Source organism: Rhincodon typus, chromosome 22 (genome assembly GCF_021869965.1).
Source record: "Rhincodon typus isolate 14 chromosome 22, sRhiTyp1.1, whole genome shotgun sequence".
In the NCBI taxonomy this organism is placed as follows: Eukaryota; Metazoa; Chordata; class Chondrichthyes; order Orectolobiformes; family Rhincodontidae; genus Rhincodon; species Rhincodon typus.
Genome location: NC_063353.1, coordinates 36,476,580 through 36,499,675, shown reverse-complemented (window position 1 = coordinate 36,499,675; position 23,096 = coordinate 36,476,580). Strand labels below are relative to the sequence as shown.

Here is a 23,096-nt window from a genome sequence, read left to right as displayed (position 1 = left end):
GACGAAGTCCCGCCTTCACATTGAGAACAGCCTCCATTGTGTTGTGTCGCATGATCACCATGCTAAATGGGATAGACGTTGCACAGATCTTGCAACTCAAGACTGGGCATCCATGAGTTGCTGTGGGCAGCAGCAGAATTGTACTCTGGGACAATCTGTAACCTCATGGCCCAGCATATCCCCCACTCAAACATTACCATCAAACCAGGGGATCAACCCTGGTTCAATGAAGAGAGTAGGAGGACATGCCAGGAGCAGCACCAGGCATTCCTGAAGGTGAGGTATCAACAAGGTGAAGCCACCAAACAGGACTATTTGCACACCAAACAGTGGAAGCATCAAGTGACAGACAGAGCTAAGCAATCCCACAACCAACAGATCAGATCTAAGCTCTGCAGTCCTGCCACATGCAGTCGTGAATGGTGGTGGACAATTAAACAACTCACTGGAGGAGGAGGCCCCACAATTATCCCCATCCTCAATGATGGAGGAGACCAGCACATCAGTGCAAAAGATAAGGCTGAAGCATTCGCAGCAATCTTCAGCCAGAAGTGCCGAGTGGATGATCCACCTCAGCCTCCTCCAGTGGTCCCCAGCATTACAGGTACCAGTCTTCAGCCAATTCGATTCACTCCACGTGATATCAAGAAACGCTTGGAGACACTGGATACTGCAAAGGCTACAGGCCCTATAAACATTACGGCAAAAGTACTGAAGACTTGTGCTCCAGAACTTGCTGCTCCCCTAGCCAAGCTGTTCCAGTACAGTTATGACACTGGTATCTACCCGACAATGTGGAAAATTGGCCAAGTATGTCCTGTACATAGAAAGCAGGATAAATTCAACCCAGCCAATTACTGCCCCATCAGTCTCCTCTCAATCATCAGTAAAGTGATGGAAGGTGTCATCAACAATGCTATCAAGCAGACCAGCTCGGAAGTAACCTGCTCAGTGATGCCCAGTTTGGGTTCCGCCAGGGCCACTCAGCTCCTGATCTCATTACAGCCTTGGTTCAAACATGGACAAAAGAGCTGAATTCCAGAGGTGAGGTGAGAGTGACAGCCCTTTCAGGTCTGCATTTGACCGAGTGTGGCATCAAGGAACCCCAGCAAAACTGGAATCAATGGGTATCGGGGGCAAACTCTTCGGTGGTTGGAGTCATACCTGACACCTAGGAAAATGGTCATGGTTGTTGGCGGTCAATCATCTCAGCTCCAGGACATCTCTGCAGGAGTTCCTCAGGGTAGTGTCCTTGGCCCAACCATCTTCAGCTGCTTCTTCAATGACCTTCCCTCCATCATAAGGTCAGAAGTGGGGATATTCGCCGATGATTGCACAATGTTCAGTACCATTCGTGACTCCTCAGATACTGAAGCAGTCCATGTTGACATGCAACAAGGTCTGGTCAATATCCAGGCTTGTGCTAACAAGTGGCAAGTGACATTCGCGCCATACAAATACCAGGCTATGACCATCACCAATAAAAGACAATCTAACCACCATCCCTTGACATTCAATGGTGTTACCATCACTGAATCCCCCACTACCAACATCCTGGGGGTTACCATTGACCAGAAACTCAACTGGACTCACCACATTAACACAGTGGCTACAGGAGCAGGCCAGAACCTAGGAATACTGTGGCGAGTAACTCCTCAAAGCCTGTCTACCATCTACAAGGCACGAGTCAGGAGTGTGATGGAATACTCCCCACTTGCCTGGGTGAGTGCAGCTCCAACAACACTCGAGAAGCTTGACACCATCCAGGACAAAGCAGCCTGCTTGATTGGCACTACATCCACAAGTATCCACTCCCTCCACCAGCGACGCTCAGTAGCAGCAGTGTGTACTATCTACAAGATACACTGCAGAAATTCACCAAAGATCCTCAGACAGCACCTTCCAAACCCACGACCACTTCCATATAGAAGGACAAGGGCATCAGACATATGGGAACACCACCACCTCCAAGTTCCCCTCCAAGTCACTCACCATCCTGACTTGGAAATATATTACCGTTCCTTCACTGTCGTTGGGTCAGAATCCTGGAATTCCCTCCCTAATAGCACTGTGGGTCAACCCACAGCAGGAGGACTGCAGTGGTTCAAGAAGACAGCTCACCACCACCTTCTCAAGGACAACTAGGGATGGGCAAGAAATGCTGGCCAGCCAGCGACGCCCACATCCTGCAAATGAATAGAAGTAAAAATTGTGCGTTGTTCTCAGGCTTTTTACATCTTGCCACATTGCCTCCTCCTAACCACCCTGGAGCTCACTGCTATTGAAACCAATTTCATTCACCCCAGCCTCTGTTCATGTTTCTATATGCTTGGTTTGGCTGTAGTTATGTATAGTGGTGGTAAAGGCTCGAATTTTCTTTCCGTCACATTGCTGACCAGGAGTTTCTCTTCTTCTTACCGTCTGCCATTTGGGGATTGGCAAATTAATACTTAAACTGTTTGGTCATGTTGTGAACAAACTTTCCCTTTGGTCATCCTGTCCAGGAATGAGACTTGAACTAGGTGTTCTATCTCATTGGCAGGGATGTTACCACTACAAGACCTCCTGGGAAACTGCACTTGTAAATTTCTTAGTCCTCTGATTTGCAGGTTTCTGAGCCCAGCTGATCACAACAAAACCAAAAGCTTGGCAACTCACCGATGCATGACTGCAATTATCATTGGATACAAATGTCCTGGAGAGATGTCCACCAAATTATTTATATCTTGAGGTCTGCTACCTACGAGCACCACAGCAAGTAGCCTATTGTGGACAGTTCCTGTGGAGCACATTAATATTTAAAAGCAAAGTACTGTGGATGCAGGATACCCGAAATAAAAATAAATGCTTGAGAAACTGACCAGATCTGACAGCATTTCTGTAGAGAGAAACACAGTTAACATTTCAGATCAAATGTCATGGAGTTATAGAGTCATACAGCATAGAAACAGAGCCTTCGGTCCAATTTGTCTGTGTTGGCCAGGTTTCCCAAATTAAACTAGTCTCATTTGTCTATGTTTAGTCCATATCCGTCTAAACCTTTCCTATTCATGTACCTATTCAAATGTATTTAAATGTTGTAATTGTACCCATCTCTACCACTTCCTCTGGCAGTTCATTCCATATACGTTCCACCGTCTGTGTGAAGAAGTTGTCCCACAGGTCTCTTTCAATCTTTCCCCTCTGACCTTAAACCTGTGACCTCTAGTTTTGGACTCCCCATACACTAGGGAAAAGACCTTGGCTATTCACTTTATCTATGCCTCTCACGATTTCATAAACCTCTATAAGGTCACCTCTCAGCCTACTACACTCCTGGGGAAAAAAAGTCCCAGCCTGTCCAGCCTCACCTTACAACTCAAACCCTCAAGTCCTGGTAATATTCCTTTCTTTTCTGCACCCTTTCCAATTTAATAACATCCTTTGAAACTAAGACCTATCATTTTTCCAGGTCCCTTCAATTCCAAAGAAGTCACAGTGGAATCAAAACACTGAATCTGTTTCTGTCTCCCCAAATGCTGCCAGAATTGCTGGTTTTCTCCAATAATTTCCATTTTTATTGCATTCACGTTTGCATTTTTTTAATGGTTGGGCTTCTTTGAAAGTAACGGGGGAGAAATTTTTGATTAGATTTTAATTTGTTGAACCTGGGCCAACCTAACACTTTCTCATGAGTCTTTTAACAATAGAATCTCTCACTGCACCAAGCGGCTGGTCCATCTAGGTATTGGGCATCTGGCGCTGCAGATTACCCTCATGGCCAGTAGTGGGAGACATCCTCTCCTCTGGCTGTCATCAACCATAGGAAAAGGGGCGGAGCGAGGAGCTTAACGGAACTGACCCGGAAATAATCGTATTCTCAGGTGAGAAGTGCTTTGGGACTATGAGAGTTTACCTGAGTATAGGTAAGTGGTGCGTGGAGCTCACTCATCTATTTCTCGCACAAAATGCTGCTACGTTTTGCCACTTTCTTAAGTACAAATGACCCTATTTAGTATTTTTGGCTTGAAACGTGACATTTAAACCCCTTCAGATTTTATTTTAAAAGAAACAGTATTTTGATTAGATCAGACGCTGTTCAAACTTGTTTGAAAAAGTTTTGTGCAAATTTACAGGAGCAGACTGTTGTCAGACTTTTTCATGAAGAGCAGGGCTATTACGGATTATGTTAGTCCTAGGTGTTATTAAACCATGCTAAAATCAGGATTTGTTCAGCACTCCAGAAACTAGATGTGTGTATAAGTTGTGTTAATGAGTTCAGAATTCTTTTTAAAGAAAGAATATACAACCACACAAATTTGATGCAAATAATTTATTTTATTATCTTTCCTGTTTGTGGCTGTTACTTCTGGTTGGACAAAGTCACACAGCACGGAAATAGACTCTTCGGTCCAACTCGTTCATGTTGACCAAGTTTCCCAAACTAAATTAATTCCAATTGCCTGCATTTGGCCCATATCCCTCTAAACCTTTCTTATTCATGTATCTGTCCAAATGAGGCTCATATTCCTGGAGTTTCATCATATGATGTTGTTGCCTGAATTAGCCTGCCAAACAGCCTCCTTCCAATTTGCAATATTTTTAATAATGATAAACAAGAGTAGAAAAAAAATGCACAAAACAACAGATTTTTAATGCCTCTATGATATTTCTTCACAGTTCCTTGCAGTAATGCTTGGTAGATTAATATTTAATTCCTGGGGACCCCAGAACAATCCTAGAGGGTGGCATCACTTCTCTCTGCCTCCCATTCTAAAGATGTGTACATTGGAACAGAAATCCTGTTGTGTGACTTGTCAAATTTTGTTCAATATCACTCTTGTGAAGTGTCGTGGGACATTCTGCATTAATGACTTTGCATAAATGTAGTCAGATTGTCATGTGGTACTTTGTCCATAATGTAAAAACCTCCAGGACCCATACAGCTGAGGGTGTTGCCAACAGCCACTTAAAAGCCACATGTGGGTACAGCATTTTTAACTATGTCTTCATTGCAGAGGGAGTGGCTGGATTGCTTGCAGGAGTGGCAAGCCTTGATGATTTTCCTGTGTCTTTCCATCTTTTTGTCTAGTGCAAGAATTCCTTGACTATAGTGAAGTTGAAAGTACTATCTTGGTGGAGGTCAGTGTGCTCAATAGAGGCCATGGATCAAACTTTGGAGTTTACTACCCAAGTACCCTTACCCATTTGTGAGGTTGAACAGTGTACCTTTATAAGCGAATTGCTTCAGGATTGAAACTTCTCTTGATATTTTTGTATGAGGGCTGAGTGTTTAATTTGGATGGTAGTTTAACATGGTTTTGTAGATGTTTAGCCGGATGGGTGTTGGTTTAAAAGATTAGCCATAGCTTTAAAATAACATTGAAAGACTTCTTCTTTTAGTGGCCTGGAGGTTGTACAACTTGTAATATGTTTGAATATAAACCCACAGGTATTAGTGATAACTATTTTTCTCTTGCCTTTGTCTAATTTGAAAGTGAAGTCCACTTACAAGAAAGAGCCAGGATTGAATTACGATTTTCTTTGAAGAATCCATACGTGGTAGTTTTTGTTTTAAAAATGAAAGAGTGGTGGATCCAGGTTGCACTTCTCGCTGCACCACTTATTGCAGTCTACCTTCACCTTCCTCCCCCGAGTCTCTCACCGTCTCTCTATTCATGGCGAATGGCTGGAGCCTTCTTTACTTACAAAGACCACCGCATATTTTACAGAGGTGAGGGTTTTAAAATGATATGACAGTGATACTAAATGGTAGGGCAGGCTCATATCACTTAATTATATAGTTCTGTTCTTAATGCTCCAATGACATGGCTTTAATTAATCTGTAATTGTACATGTAAATGTTTATTGCTTTGTTATGTGACAAATGGGAATATTTGTCTTACGTTGGCTTGCATTTCTAAATGCACATTTTTTTCTGAAAAGTTGTGATAATTAAATGTATAAACCCACTGTTCTCAACATTATAAGGCCTATGGAAATAGGCAGACTCTTGATCAGGGTTTACTTAACTAAAAGTCGCTCTTTGAGGATAGTGCGTTACAAATGCAAAGTTGTAAGATGTGAGCAACGAAGCAAGTACATTAACAATAACATTTGAAGTTGTGCCATTTATCTTAAGAGAAGACTTTAACCATCTGTCCTAACCTTTTATTTTTGTTGTCAGGTTCCTCATTCAGTAGAAAGCCCTCTTTGGCAAAGCCTACATTTGTGTAGGAAGCCCTTAATGTTTGGCTAACTTGGTCCAAATATCTCATGTTTGACGAGGGTGTAATGATGGCATGTGGGTGCTTTCAGAACCTGATCTAGGGCAGCTTTTATCATCCATCTGGGTTCACAATGTGATCCTTGGAAAAAAGGCTGGATTCTGACGAGTAGGGACATCGTAGCTATCCTTGAATACACATCACGACTTATCATTGAGTTATCTTAAAGAGTTCAATATAATTACTTTGACATGTAATACCTTATATTGATAAATGGGCACCATTTGCGAACAGGAAGATTTCACAAACAATAATGTGATGAATGAATCTGCTGTTTTTGATAATATTTAAGGAAGGAATGCTAGCCCAGACTTTTCTTCAATTCGTGTCATGGGATCTCTAGCCTAAACTTGCCCAATGTTCTTTAGGCTGTTTTAATGCAATCTGTGTACAAATTTCAGATTCTCTGGGTGCTGTTGGCAGTTCCGACATAGTGATCCTTTTGCATGGTTTCCCAACATCAAGCTATGATTGGCACAAGGTAAGGAGTGGGGGAGAAGAATGTCAAGACTTGGTCCAGTTGTTTGGTCAAAATTGTTTTCCCTTGTTTTGATTTTAAAGTGGAGAATGGATTTGGTAACGATGGTGGAGCTGTGACTTTGAGGAGTGAGCCCGTGAGTTGTGGATAAAATATTACACTGACATACAGGTAGAACTGGATTGAATGCAGTAGAGTTTGAATGGATTACTTCCGTTGTGAAAATATCTAAAATCTGACATTTTTGAACACTGAGCTTTGCTATTTCATCTGGTAGAATTCTTAGCTGGTTCTAGTACACCTTCACTCGAGGGGTGAAATTGGCTAGGAGTTTTATTTCTGGTTACTACTGGAAATTGATTTCACTCAGTACCGAGAGATCCTGAAACCTAGAATACTGTCAAACTTAGGAGGTTGGTTAACTCGGTTGGCTGGACCACTGGTGATTCTGGGTTCAATTCCTACATTGGTTGAGGTTACTATGAAGGACTCTCCTCAACCTCTCCCCTCACCTGAGGCATGGTTATCCTTGGGTTAAACCACCACCAGTCATCTCTCTCCAGTGACAGAACAGCCCAATGGTCTGGTAGGATTATGGTGACTTTACTTGCTTTATTATCAAAAATATATATTTAAGTTTTAATTTTGAAATAAACTAGAGTGAATGATCAAAGAGATCTCTTTATTTAAGCAGATTCACCTATAACAATTAAGATCTAAACACTCTATAGAATGTTGGAGAGTACCAAAAGGATTGTTATGTGCTTTTTGTTTTAGATCTGGGAAGGCTTAACTCTGAGGTTTAATCGAGTTATCGCATTAGATTTTCTTGGCTTTGGATTTAGTGATAAACCTGTGAGTATCTGATTGCTGAGAAATGTTCAATTCCTTTTATGGAAGGTTTAACCCTTTGAGCACTGAATGTAATTCATAGTATGTAGAAAGCTGAATAGTTGTCAACTGTAGGATTTTAATTTGCAAAAAATTTATAGGGAGAGGGTTTCTGCTTGTTTCCACCAGTTAGATCAGTGCAAACTGAATGAAATCAGTCCAATCTGTTGGGTTGTCTTGTGGCACAGTGGTAGTGTCCCTAACCTTGGACCAGGAGGCCTGTGTTTAAGTCCCACCTGCTCCACAGGTGTATAATAACACCTATGAACAGGCTGATTAGAAAAATAGTTCAAAAAAAGTTTTTTAAAAAATTAATAAAAACTTGAGGATTTGAAATGGGCGTGAGTTACAACCAAGAATACCTTTATATATTTGTGCTTGCTGTGATACTTTTATGCTGTTTTTTCAAATTAACCTATCTTTTCTAATCAACCTGTTCAGAGATGTTGTTACATACCTCTGGAGCAAGTGGTACTTGAACCAGGCCTCCTGATTCAGGGACAGGGACACTTACCACTGTGTCACAAGACGGCTCTAACTTTTACCCTGGTTTACAAATTTGTTCATTTGAAACAGGTCCCCTCGCAGTTGGCCATACTGCATTCTGATACTGTGAAATTCCAGTGGTTTGGAAAACTCCTAATATGAACATTTTGTAGGCCTATTGGCATTAGTTGGCCTGCTTTTTAAAGACTTTTCGTATCAAAATAATTTACTAAGAAACTGACTAGGGTACATCAATGAAAGTAGTAAATGGTTCAGCAAAGATATTTAAGACCATTTTCAGTGATTTTTTTTTGATATATATTCATATGGATGTCACTGGCTAGGTCAGCATTTCTTGCCCATTCCTAATTCACCTAGAGAAGGTGATAGTGAAATCTTGAACCGCTGCAGGGACATTGGTCCCATTGAAGTGGAGGAATAGGACATTTATTTTAAAAATGCTTATTTTTGGTGAAAGAACTATTTAAGCTGTAAAAGACTACAACTCTCAAAAGCATTAATGAATACTTTTTGAAAGAAAGAATGACAAAAAACAATGTAATCTACTACAGTGACTGGTTGTACTGGTTGATGGAACATTTTAGTTTTTTGCTAATATTTGTGCCTTAAGCAACATTATCAGAACAGATTATTTGGTCTATTTTCGTTGGTGATGTGTGCAAATTGGCTGTTATATTTTCAGCATTACAGCCAAGGTTACACTTCAAAATAGCCTCATTGATACTTAAGCACTTAAATACAAGACTGTCTGCCTTTCAGTCATGGATCATATTACTCATTGCTATGTATTGGCACTCCATGAGTGCTACATATAATTGTATAACAAGTCACTTCAATCAAAGAAATAGTTCATTAACAGAGAGATAGAGAGAGAGAATCTTTAAAATAGCTGAAGGTAAAGATGTGTTTGTGCAATTGTAACATTGTCATGAGATGTGTCTATTTTGCCAATTAATTGGGGGGGTGCTTTTGTATCTGCAAGGTTAATTGCTAAATGCGGTGCATTTGCTCTTCAATAGAGGCTGCATAGATACTCCTTCTTTGAGCAGGCAGACATTGTCCAGGGGCTACTAGTGGAACTGGGCCTTTCTCAGCAGAAGATCAACATCCTAGCCCATGATTATGGAGATACTGTTGCACTGGAGCTGCTGTACAGGTTATGACTTTAAAAATAAGTGGCATTTTGTGGGGGTGGGAAATCAGTTCCTGAGCAACAACGTTAAATATGTTGTTTACCTGCAATTTTTCAAAAACTGTATATTTGGAATTCCTAGTGAATGCTTACAGAATCATACAGTACAGAAGAAGCCCTACAAGCCTATTGAGTCTATCGCCAACAATACACTGCTGCCTACACTAGTCCTACGTTCCTGCACTGGACCATAGCCTTGAATGTTATGACTCCTGATGTTCATCCAAGTACTGTACAAAGATTGTGAGGTTATCTGCCTCAACTCCCATCCCATGCAGTGCACTCCAGACCCCTGCCACCATCTGGGTGAGAAAAATTTTCTTCAAATCCCCTCTAAATCTCTTGTCTTTCACTTTAAAAGTGTGTCTCCTTGTTCTTTACCCTTCAACTAAGGGCACACTGCTTTCTATCCACTCTGTCCATGCCCCTCATAATCTTATACACCTCTAATAGGCATCCCCTCAACCTCTCTGCTTCAATGTTCAATCTGTTACATTAATGCCAAAATCCTCCACACCAAGATCCTCCCCCCTCCAAGCGCTTTATTACTATCCTCTGCAAACTGGCTGCACACTCGTAGACAGAACCACACTGGCCACAGTCTGTTCCATTTTTACCTGGTGTTCAGCAAGTCATTTGGATTGTGATCAAAAATGGAGCACTTTTCTGAATTCTGTCTTTTCTCAGAGGCAGTCTTATGGCATTTCTGCCCCTGTGTTGAGGTTGTGATTGAAATCAACTAACCTGGCATAGATCATGGATCAGTCCTGAGATTGTATAGCTTGGTATCAGCTACAGACTCTGTGTGCCACTGAGCATAACTCTGCACCATACTGCCTATGCTGATGGATAGGGCATCATTATTGCTGAGCAGAAATAATGGCTGAACTGATCCTGTTCTGCTGGAACCCTCTGGCATTATTCCTGGTCTGAGACTGGGATCTGTGATAGGACTTGCGCCTGTCGGGACTACAATGTAATCCCACTATTGGAAGTTTCACAGTTCAAATGATTGTGTATTATCTCTCCAATGTTAGGTTTGAACATGGTAAACCTGGACATCTGATGATTAATAGCCTGTGCTTGTCCAATGGAGGTATTTCACTATTTGGCTCTCTTGTTAAAATGATAACTCATTTATATCATACTCAGTTCCTCCGGATGACAGCTTACCTCATTCTTTGCAATCATTTTAGGAATATTTCCAGAGACAAACCACCCAAGATTTATACAGAAGGTCTGTATATTATCTATTTTAAATAAAATCTGCATGAATTCATTGTACTAAGGGTTGAGCTCCAATTAAGAGTTGAATATATCATATGAAGCTTCTCCTTAAATGTACCCAAGTATGTGAAGCAGCAAGGATTGGAAGAATCTTTTGATATGGTGAGATGAAGTAACTAGAACAGGAACAGCTCATATAGAACATGAATGCACACACAAACTAGCGAGGCTAAATTGATTGAGAACATAGAAACCAATCAATGTAACGTGCAGCTACCTTGAAGCTTAAAGCACCAGTTTCCCGTCAGTAGTACTAAACATTGCACGCAGTAAAACTGCAATAGGAAATAGATGAGGTTCCAGAGCGGTTAACTTTGAGATATTTGGCAATTATGGCTGTTCACTCGGCAAGGTGGTAAAGGTGTGCTGCAGTGGGTATCCTTTCCAGGACTGTGAAGAGTGTTGGCCCAGTATTGTTCGTTGTGAAGAAAATGAAGAGCAGTTGATCTGTAGCTTGAGGGGAATAGTTATTTAAATTTTTTTGTGTTGTATATGTTTTCAGCTGGGACGTGCAAAATTTAAGTGATATTATAAGGGATGAGTCACCTTTTCTTCAGATTCTTTTATCCTTACACCCCTTCCTTTCCAGTGTCAGCAATTCCTGCTGGGGTACAGACCTACGCACTTGTCAGTTGCCCAGTTTCTCACTGAAATGTCTATTTTTTTGTCAGTGCCAACAATGGTCTCAACAAATTATTTACCCATGTTTGGGGGAGTCATCAGGAAAACCCAAACCTGATCCTGGTTTTGGTGGTACTTGTCATATCAATAGCTGCTCATTAGAATTAGGAAACTTGGCCTATTTTAGTTTGACACTGTGCCTAACACAGTGGGGTTGTAGAATTTCGTTGACAGTGAGATCAGCTAACGCAGTGCATATTGTACCTAGAATCTTGTAAATCACAAGAGTGGAGAAGTACTAATTGGAAGATATTACCTAGTTCAAGACTTGAAGGCTTCATCCTTGTCAGGCTTTCTTTGAAATTTTAAGTCACTGGTATTACTAATGGAAAAGAAATTAATATTGTATCCTTATTTTATTAACCTAGATTTTAAATTATTTTAAAAATATAATACATTCTTATTGTCAGAAGTGAGTAGTAAAGAGTTAACATGGACTGGCAAAATTCCATTGCTATTCCTTAAGCAATGTAATAATGCTATTTGAAACTGCGAAAACTTAGAAAAAATGAAAAGTTACTTCAGCTCTTTTCATTTATAGCTACTTAATGTACTATGCTCTTCCTCCCTATCTACATAGTGGTTATAATTTTGTGTAAGTAAGGAATGTTGACTGAATTGGAACAGAGACTTCAGAAACTCATTCCAGGGAGCCACATGATCAGAATCTGAAACAACATTTTGAATGTTGAGCAATGTTGAAGGAGAAATGTGGATAGCAGTTTACAATGGTAAATATTGACATGAAATGTAACAAGCTCTGACAACAGGGGTTGAGGTTTATCAATAGTAAATGCAAATTCTACATGGGCTTTCTAATCTTATGTACATATTTGTTCTCAATATCCAGTAAAGTATGGGGGAGTTGTACCTGCGAGCAGAGACAAAACATAGAATTAAGATATGAGCGTTGGATTTCTAAATAAATTTTATGATTATTTTCTTAACAGCTGCTCAAGGACAGTGGGTGCTTTTCACCCATCTTTACCAGACTTATGAACTACTACTTCTTTTCAAAAGGGTAAGCTCTGTAACTGTACGCATTTAGGTGTAAACTGGATTAAAGCTAGTGTGCAACAGAAATAAACAAATTCTGTCTGAACAAGAATTGGATAGGGTGTTTGTTCCATTCTCAACCCACCGTTCCAACTCATTGAACAAACAAGGCAGGACTGATTTGAACCTTCCGAGTTGCACGTGAGAGTTTAATTGCTGTTTGTGATAAAATGCTTTCCAATGAATTGTAGTATAGAGTCTTTAATTCACAAACCTTAGTGAAGAAAAAGTTGGTGTGATGTATTTTTATAGTACTAATGAACTAAAGAAGATATACTGCAGGCATACTGTTAGCTTGTCTCATTTGGGCTCTCTTTTTGGTGTGACATGTCTCAAGTTCTCGAGCAAAACTTAAGCACCAGCTAGACTCTCAGATGGTAAAAGGAGTCCAGGTCCACATCTCCTTGTGTCACAGCATTGTTCAGTGAGCATTCACCACTTATCAAAGACCCTCATAGTACAGCAAACTTTGTTTTAACTGGCACTCGATAAACTGGCAAAAATTATATACCTCAAATACTGTGAAGTTTACTGTATTGTTCTGTCCAATTATTATAGTTTTTTAATTTATTTACCTTGACATAAAAATTCTTGTTTTTCAATTAAATTGCCATATAAAATATCAAGAGTTGAATCAATTTCAAGTTAATTTCTCCTTAAATACCGCTATGTCCGAATAGTTGAGGGTCTGAGTGAGAAGGCTCTTGACTGGTAAGTTTTATTTAAGGCACATTTATTATTATATAAGTGATTTATGCTGTAACTAAAGTACATCATTGATATGAATACCCCCTGCATTATGTTTCTATTACTTAGTCTGTGTTTTTACATTGATTATGTGGACCTTTCAATTACCAGAATATTTGATCACTGGCATGCTCCTGGTCCCGTAAGAGCCAGTCAATAAAATGTTTGCTGTACCACTAAGATGTAGATTATTCGGTATTTATTGCCCATTCTTAATAGTCATTTCAGAGGGATAGAAAGTTGGTGAGTAATGTTGGTAAGAGATTGGAGTTCAGTTCCTAAAGAACTTTCATGAACTAGAAACAAAAACAGAAATTGCTGGAAAAGTTCAGCAGGTCTAGCAGTATCGACGGAGAGAAATCGAAGTTAATGTTTTGGGTTGAATGACCCTTCCTCAGAACTGAGGATCACTTGACCCGAAATGTTAACTCTGATATTTCTCCACAGATGCTGCCAGATTTGCTGAGCTTTTCCAGCAATTCCTGTTTTTGTTTCTGATTTACAGCATCCACAGTTTATTTGGTTTTTATTTTGTGAACTAGTTGGGTTTATCATGATAATCCATGCCTTTCATGGCTGCATTTATTCATTTTTATTTTAATGACAAATGGAACTTTGGGTGTGAAGAAGCTGCCTGAAGGGGTATATGCTTGGGGCTTTTTCCAGGATCAGTGCAGTGTTTGGACCCCACACACAGCCAACGAACGCAGAATACTGGGACATATGGACCATGGTCCGGGTCAATGATGGGAACCTGGTGATGGACAGGTGAGTGAAAAATGTAAAATCGTGCAGCATGCATTTTTTTTATTTACAGCTTGCAACAGCACATAATGTTGCTAGTGTCTCATCTTAGACAACGCAGTTGTGCCATTTTGTATTCATTATTGCATCCGAAACTGGCACTTTCACTGTCTCAATCGCAGCAACCAGGCAAATAATTGTTGCACAGGTGCTAAATGTAAAATATTGTGGAATGATGTTGGATGTAGACTACATAAATTAGTGTTAATTGTGCAAATATTCAAGAATATATGTGAGGAAATAATCTGTGCCAAGCACATCTTGGCTGCTAATTTTTGCTTTATATCCTTCTCTGACTTGAAACCTCCCACTTCTCTCACTCTAATATCAATATTACTTATCGATAATGGTTGTCAGAACTTTCCTCTCATTAGTACTATGTTGCAAAAATACCATCTGAAAGATTACTGCTCTGTCCACCTACTCTCATAAACATTTTCAACCTGCATTGAGGTTATGACTGAGAGTCTTGGTGTTTCCTGCAGCATTCTTCATATGGAGAGGAGATGAGTTAAATCAAGTTAGATGATTTCAAGGTATTTTTCATTCTTTCATGGGATTTGAGCATCACTAGTCAGGCTAGCGGAATATTTGCTTTAATTACTTGTTTATCTTCTTTATAAGGAACACTAACTCTTTTATTCTACCTTGAATTGTGGTGGTGCTGGGGTGGGAAAATGATAAAATCCCAGTCAAGGTATCAACACCCACTCTCAGCAGATACTGGCTTCCTTTTAAAGTTTTACCCTGAATCTGTGGAAGTCTCTACTTTTGACTTCAGTGATAAATATTGTTGCCCATGAGAAGACCCATCCAGTAAGCTGTCTTCTTGAATCACTGCAGTCCATCTGTTACATTCACAGTGCTATTGGGAGGGAGTTCCACGATAGTGATTCTGCAGTAGGGAACGATAGTGATATAGTCCCCCATCAGGAACGTGTGCGGCTTGGAGGGAAGCATAGAGATGAAGTTAAACCTGCAATTACACCTTTAAAAGTCTCAAGATAGTAAAAACTGGATGAATGAATGATTGTAAGGTCTAAGACACTTTCAAGGTTATGAGGAAGGATGTGTTAGAATAAGCAATAATGTAATAAGTTTTTTAGTTCAGCAGAGAGGAGAAGCAAATTATTGCCTATAGTGAGGAAATACGTTTTTTAAATATCCAGCTGAATAGGTCATAGTCCAACAGAAGTAGCATATGCTTATTAGTTGAGTTGAACACCTAATGGGTTTTAAATATCAGAAAATGTCAGAGCAATTAAAGTCTTAGTGCAAAGCAGCTCCTTATAATTGGCTAAATCAAAACTTTCAGTTCAGCAAGTTCTGTGTTCTGTTAAACTTCTAGCTAAATGTGGACTCGGTTAGTACATTTTCTAATGATCAGTTTACACACTGTCAGTTGGTCTTAATGTCACTGGCAGTTTAAGCATCCTACTATAAAGTTTTTAACATCAGTTTTTACTTGATAAGCATTATGATTCTTTAGGCTTTGCACTGGGATGCAGAGGTAAGGACCTCTAAGCCTTTTTCACATCCAAGGAGTACTTTTGGGGGGATTTTGTGCAGAATTCTATTTGAGTGAGAATGTGGCCCAGTTAAAACAGGGATTGTGGTGCAAATAAATACCTGTAAAAACATAAAGCTGAGTATCTGGTTAGGAACTGGATTGAGGCTTACCAGTTTAAGTACAGATAATCCATTGATGTAGGCAAATATCCTTTCTCCTTGAGCTGCTGGGACCTTGCAAATGTGTTAAAGAATCTGCTGGGTCAGGGCTGTGCAGTATTCACTTCTCTGAGAGGCAAGATGCAGATTATTACAAAACCTTTCATCAGTGGGGGAGTTGAGTTGATAAATTCCACAGTACAGCAGGTTTTATATTGCCTGTGGAATGTTGGAAAGAAAGCTTTTCCTTTCCTCTGATTTTTAACATTTTTATTGTGTACATTTTAATTCAGTGTTGCTTAATTTAATTGATTTGATCAGTCATGTTTTGGCAATATGTTTCCAATTTGTGTTATTTGCATTGCTTCATTCAAATCAATGCAAAATCCAATGTTTTCCAGCAAAAGAAATTACAAATATATTGTAAATGTTATAAGCTAACTAATATTTATCACTGAAGTCAAAAATAATCAGAGACTTCCACAGATTCAGGGTAAAACTTTAAAAGGAAGCCAGTATCTGCTGAGAGTGGGTGTTGACACCTTGACTGGGATTTTATCATTTTCCCACCCCAGCACCACCACAATTCAAGGTAGAATAAAAAGAGTTAATGTTCCTTATAAAGAAGATAAATAAGTAATTAAGACAAATATTCAGCTGGAATAGTTTGTACTTTGGGGTAGGTCTTCTAGCCCCTGACTTTCTTAGATAATTGGAGCTGAAGAATAAATGGGAGAAGGTAGAGTATCCAAACCAACTAGCTAACTGCTGCTATCCTTTTGGAACAGATGCACCAGTGAAGAATTCTTTTCTCCACATCCATTCAATGTATTAAATTCAAGAAAATGGGAAAATGTAATTGAAATTCAGATATTGCTTAGACAGGAGAGTAAGATAAATGACATTTAGGGTCGGTTACCTAATGTCAAAGTGCCTCATCTTAAAATAATGAAACACAAGGCAGCATTGTGTACTGTGGGTGAGATACTAGGAAGTTTCAGTAGAATAGGAGAACATAGAGTAACAAATGAGAAAAGGGCAACAAGGGATAGTTCAAAAAATAAAGCGACAGAGGAAGATTGAAGACTGGAAGAGGATAAGTAATAACCTGTAGGTGGTCACAAAGCAACTTCCTGTTCCTGTGACATACTGTAGGTGATATGCAAACTTATATTGAGCCTGTATAGATGGTGAGTCCATTTAATAAACATATTTCACTGTCATAATGACCCAGCTCTTGGAACTGTCAGTCTAACATTCTACAGTTTAATTCTTTTTCAGTATTTTGCAGTTTATTAATCAAAGATGGAAGTACAGAGATCGATGGGTAAAAGCCCTGACTTCGACTTCTGTTCCATGTATGTAGAACAAATTGTGCTTTATATTAAAGGAAATAAGAAGCTATTCTCATACACGAGAGCTGTTGACAATAAAATTGTCGTTGGTAAAATCAACCCTTTCTTTGGGCGGTATATTCCTTGTGTCATTATAACTCTGAGGGGTTAATGAACTGTGTGGTTTTACAGCACACAGACCAGGGATATCTTGGGTTTGATTGCAGTCTGTGTTGATTTAATTAATCTCAGTTTCAGCAGTGGTCAAATTGATCTCTGTACCTTGGGCTAAGGAGAAATGAACAAATTATCCAGAAGCTCTGCTCCAGATTGTACTTTAGTGACTCTATAAGATTATTGTTGCTGGGTCTCAGATTTAGATTATAAGACCTAGGAACAGAAGTAAAACAACCCTTTGAGTCCGCTCCACTATTCAGTGAGATTACGGATAACCTACTTTCCTGTCTTTTCCCTAAAACCCTTATTCCATGACTGCTTAAAATGTGTTTTAGCCTTCAATATTCTTAATGACTCAGTCTTGATAGCTTTTCACGGTAATGAATTCCACTGGTTTATTACTTACTAAATGAAAAAAAATCCGTGTCTTCTGTCTTAAATGGTCAACCCTTTACTCTGACATTATGCTCTTTCATCCTGGACTCTCTCAGGAGAGGAAACAAACTCTCCACGTTCTCTTCAGTCGAGTCCTTTTAAGAATCTTATATGTTTCAATAAAGCTGCCTGTAATTCCTCTAAACTTCAATGAGCTCTGGACCAACCTTCTAAACCTCTCCTTATAAGAAAAGTCCTCCTTACCTGGGATCAATCTAGTGAACCTTCTCTCGACTGCCTCCATGCCATTTGGTCTTTCCATAGATAAGGGGATCAAAATTGTTCATGGTATTTCAGGTGTGGCTAACTAATGTCTTGTATAATTTTACCAAGACTTCTCTATTTTTAATGTCATTCATTTTTTAAATAAAACCAAGCATTTCATTTGCCTTCCCTATTACTTGCTGAACTTGGATGCTAGTGTTTTGTGATTCATGTATGAAGTCTCCCGAATCCTTCTGTGCTGCTGTTTCCTGCAGTGTTTCTAAATTTAATTAAATATTTTGGTTCTGTGTTCTTCCTGCCATTGTGCATAACCTCAGATTTTCCCACATTATATTTCCATCTGCCAAGTTTCTGCCCACACTGTTAAATTGTCTATCCCTCTGCAGATTCATCGTCATCTTCACTACTTGTTTTCCCGTCTATTTTTGTGTCATCCCCAAATTTGGGTATTGTACATTTACTTACCTAATCTAAGTCATTAATATATATTGTAAAAATGTGACTCCAGCACTGATCCCTAAGCCACTGCACTAAATACAGGTTACCATTCTGAAAATGTCCACATTATCCCAACTCTGTCTATGCTAATATGCTACCCCAACATGAGGTATTGTATTTTGGTCAAACAACCAAGGACAAGACTTATATAATTAAATGTTGGGCCTTGGGTAATGTTGTAAACCAGAGAGACCTAGAGAAACCAGAGGTTTGCATCATGTATAGATAGGGTGGATAAGAAGACATTTAGCACATTTGCTTTCATTGCTTAGACTTTTGAGTGTAGGAGTTGAGATGTTAGGGATGTGAGGTTGTACAGGACATTGGCGAGGCCTCTTCTGGAGTACTGTGTCCAGTTCTAGTTTACCTGTTATAGAAGGGAAAGTATTAAGCAGCAAGGCGTTCAGAAGAGATTTACCAGGATGTAGCTGGGAAAAGAGGGTTTGAGTTATAAGGAGAAACTGGATAGGCTGGGACCTTTTTCATTGAAGCACAGGAGTTTGAGAGGTGACCTTACAGAGGTTTATAAAATAATGAGGGGTCTGGATGAGGTGAATGGCAAGTTTTTTTCCCTCAGTTGGGGGATTTCAAGACCAGGGGGCATATTTTTAAGGTGAGAGGAAGAAAATTTGAAAAAGACATGAAGGGCAATTGTTTTACACAGAGAGTGGTTGATGTGTGGAATGAACTTCCAGAAGAAGTGGTTGATGCAGGTGCAGTTACCATGTTTAAAAGACAGTTAGATAAGTATATGAATAAGAAATGTTCAGAGGGATATGGGCCAAGTGCAGGCTGGTGGGACTACTTTAGTTTGGGATTATGTCAGCATGGACTGATTGGACCAAAGGGCCTGTTTCCATGCTGTATGACTGACTGTATAACACCTTGGGCTCTTATCTTACTAAGGAGCTGAACGTATGATACCTTATCAAAGAAGTAGGATGTGAGGAATTGTAATATCAGTAACTGGGAGTTAGCTGGATTTGTAATGAATAGTGGTGGACATCCTATCTCCAGAAATGGAACAGAGAAGTCCAGGTAGGTGAACTAAGGATCAGAAGTGGAACAGGTAGGGGAGAAAGAAGAATGGAAATTGGAAGCAAAACTAATGAATTTTTCCAATTCCAGATGAGAGCCGGAAGCAGCACCAGTGACATCATCAAAGTAGCAGAGTTGTAGGAAGTGGCCCAAGTACAACTGGAACAAGGAAAGTTCCGCATACCCCATAAAGAGACAGACATAGCTGGGACCTATGTGTACTCAAAGCCACACCTTTTGACTTGGAGAAAGAGATAAAGGAGAAGTGTTCAAAATGAGAATGAGCTCAGCCAGGCGAAAGGGGATGGTTGGGGATGGGAACTGTTCAGGTCTCCTTTCAAGGAGGAGTGGAGAGACTTCTGACTATCCTGGATGTGGAGAGGGGCTGCATATCCAGAATGAAGAAGAGGCAGCTGGGGCTAGGAAGTTGGAAATTGTGGAACTGATCAGGAGAATCACAAATATAAGTGGGAAGAGACTGAACAAGGACAGAAAATTGGAGTTAAGGTAGGAAGAAATACTTTCAGTGGGACAGAAACAGGCTGAAACAATGACAAGCTGGTCCTGTTTGTGGATTTTGAGAAGATGTTAAGTCTTTCCTGAATATAATCAGAGGCATCAGTCTTGACCCAAGGCATTATGAATACTATTGTCGTTCCTTGAACTGAATATTAACTAATACTGTTCAATATAGCTGTAATGACTGAATAAAAATATCCTTAATATGCAACTTTTGTTGCAGTGCATTTAATCTATGGACCATTGGATTGTGTGAACCCTCACCCTGAGTTTCTGGATCTTTATCAGTAAGTGGTGGTAATTTTTTATTTTTGTTATTATTTGATGACTTTCTCCAACCCTTAAATGGTTGGAATGTACTGGAATTGTCTTCATCTGGCTTTGGATCTTTGCTATGTATGTGGATTTAGATCAGTTAGGAAATTAGAAAAACACATAGAAAATTAAACATTGTGTAAGGAAAGTCAAATAAATGTAAAGTATGTATTTATGTATAGAGTCAGTAGCATTGACTCAATCCAGAGGACTTTGGAAAAGACTAAGTAGAACTCAATTGGTCCAAAGGCCTATCTCATTTCAATGTCCAAATAAACCTGTAGAGACCTCGATAAGAGGCTAGGAAGTATAACCGTGAGAGTGGAAAACCAGGTTAAAGAAGTTACACCAAACTTTGGGTATACTGGTCCGGTCTGACCTGATCACATTTCGAATAGTATGCTCACATTGATTATAACGCATTAAAAAGGTAGCTTGCATTATGTTGAATGGAGAAAAGAACAACGAGCCTTACCCATGTATACAAGACAAATCGTGAAGACAAGACTTTACAGTGTGGAAGAAGTAGTTAAGGTCCCCAAAGTATTTAAATATTATATAGGTAAGGTGAAGATATATTATTACACAATGTATACCAAGAAAATAAGAGCAAAAGACATAAAAATACAGGCAGTTGCAACTCTGAAAACTCATTTGTGGTGTTCTTCTCCATGAATTGCCTGGTCAAATCACACCGTATTGCTCACTCCATGTATCTGATTTTTCAAGCAACTAATTAATTCTTTTTTAAAAGGAGTCTTGAAAGGTTACAAGCTCCTAAGTGAAAATTAGCAAAAAGTATGTTTTCAATGGATTGCATGGAAAAAGCTGTTTTAATTCGATGGGTGCATAGTCAATCCAGACGATAATATGGGCAGGTATTTGGAAGAACTTAGCAAAAGGAGAATTTCACCATATGACCCCTCTATGTACATTGCTTATGGTTCAAGGTGGTGGCTCAACACCATCTTTTCAAGTCTGAAATGTATTTAGTAATGGAATACCACAACCCTCTAGGGCAGAGAATTCCAAAAATTGACAAACCTTTTAGTGAAGCAATGTCACAGTTATAATTGTTCAACTGCTTATCCTGAGACCAATAGAGAGTAAGTGAGACAGAAGTATTGATAAGAGAGAGGAAAAAAAAATGAGATGGAAGAAGTGAAGATCATGGAGGGACAGAGGGAGGTATAGATAGACACTGGGGAGAGTTGTAGAGACCGGAACGGCTACACGGGGGGAAAGATTAACGAAGAGTGAATGACATATGGAAGAAATGTAACAGTGAGAGAGAAGGATTGATATGAGGTGAAATTAAATGAAGAAGGTAAAGACAGACATGGAGAAAAATTGACAGATTTATCCAAGAGGATAACTATATTGGATGAATCATCTCTCAGTTGACCTGTGAGATGAGTCAATTTCTGATGAATAATGTTGATTTTTGATTTCATTTGAATGTGACACCAGCTACAGACTCTGAATTAGGTACTGATCAAAGGCAAGAGTTAAAGCCCCCTCTGAATTTCTTGCATCACTTTGCATGAGAAAGAAACTAAATTGAAACCTGCAATTCTGTTTGTTTCTATTTAAGTTAAATAGTCTTTATGTTCCCCTTTCTTCATCTCTTCTATTTTGAGTCTGGCCAGTCAAAATATCCTACTTGCTTTGCACAGAATTGACGGAGTTATTTAGTGGTGCTTGGATCAATGATAAAAATTTTTAAACAATCAGAAGGTTGTAGGTTTAAGTATAACTCCAGAAACTTGAAATAATCTGTGTTGCCACTACACTGCAATATCGGAGATGATGTCAGGAGACGAGACAATAAATCCAAGGATGTTTGCTCTTCTGTGGGCAACATAAAAACTCCATGTCTTTATTTCAAAGACACGTAGAAGTTTATTTATTTTTTTGTCCTCCACGAACATCAGTGAAACAGTTAATTTGATTGATAATTCATTGCTGTCAGTAGGTTCTGGCTGCTGCTATTCTCTATTTAATTGCACATAAAATGCTTTGAGATGTGAAAGATGCAAGTTGTTCATTCTTTGTTGAGTAGTCACCTTTGATCAGAATCTAGGTTCGGGAAAGTTAATCCGACTTAAGTGATATCTGTTGACTGAGTTCAATACTGACGCTAAGTACCTGAAAACATTAGATTCTTATTGTCATGACAATATAATCCCTAGTATTTAAGTATGTTGCAGCAAAAGTATTTCTTCAGCGATTACTATTCTCCTTTTAAAGAATATGCAGCACATTGTGTAACAAAGGTTGAATTGCTACAATACTTGCCTTTGAGCTAGAAGGTGGTGGGTTCAAGTCCCACTCTAGGCCTGAGTGCATAAACGATAGCTGACATTTCCGTGCAGTACTGAGGGAATGCTGCAATGTTGGAGATGCTGTATTTTGATTGAGACATTGAACAGAGGTTTCAGTTGCCCCAGTATGTGACCCAAAAGATCTCTGGCACATTTTTCAAAGAGAAGAGCAGTTTTCCCAATGACCTCACCAAATATTTATTCCTCAATTTTAACATCTGAAAAACATCTGTTCATTATTAGATTGCTGCTTGTCAGAACCTATGTGAAAACTGGCTGCCTCATTTCTAATGTTACACAAGTGACCACACGTCAGAAGTACTTCATTGACTGTGAGGTGCTTTGGGGCATCCAGTGGTCGTGAAGAGTACTAATCAAATATTTTTGAATATTATCCCTTGGCAGGTGAGTATTGCTGGCAAGGCCAGTCCTTATTCCCCATCCATAACTGCCTTTGAGAAGTGATGGTGAGCTACCTCCTTGAACTCCTGCAGTTCATCTGGCCAACTCTCACATTGAAATCCTCAACTGGTTGGACAAACAGATACTGGTCTTGCTCAAGTCTAATTGTTTGTTTTGGTTAAGAAGTTTTAAAAATTCTAACCATATTTTTAAAACAACAAATCTGACTATTACTGAAATATGACATTCTCA

General features: G+C 39.3%; 1 protein-coding gene across 8 annotated transcripts in view; it reads left to right on the top strand.

Moving 5' to 3' along the window:
* The first annotated feature begins 3,816 nt into the window (after positions 1–3,816).
* mest overlaps positions 3,817–23,096 on the top strand; it is a 75,456-nt gene continuing 56,176 nt past the window's right edge. For 4 of the 8 annotated variants that reach the window (XM_048610185.1, XM_048610182.1, XM_048610178.1 and 1 more), the window contains exons 1-11: positions 3,847–3,905; positions 5,483–5,713; positions 6,668–6,747; positions 7,522–7,599; positions 9,162–9,298; positions 10,372–10,430; positions 10,531–10,571; positions 12,253–12,323; positions 13,733–13,873; positions 16,859–16,935; positions 20,027–20,090. In XM_048610185.1, coding sequence (XP_048466142.1) covers positions 3,884–3,905; positions 5,483–5,713; positions 6,668–6,747; positions 7,522–7,599; positions 9,162–9,298; positions 10,372–10,430; positions 10,531–10,571; positions 12,253–12,323; positions 13,733–13,873; positions 16,859–16,935; positions 20,027–20,090 — 1,001 coding nt within the window. In that variant the 5' untranslated portion in view covers positions 3,847–3,883. Of the gene's footprint in view, positions 3,906–5,477; positions 5,714–6,667; positions 6,748–7,521; positions 7,600–9,161; positions 9,299–10,371; positions 10,431–10,530; positions 10,572–12,252; positions 12,324–13,732; positions 13,874–16,858; positions 16,936–20,026; positions 20,091–23,096 lie in introns of all 8 variants that reach the window. The other 4 variants (XM_048610183.1, XM_048610184.1, XM_048610181.1 and 1 more) reach the window with 3 other exon arrangements.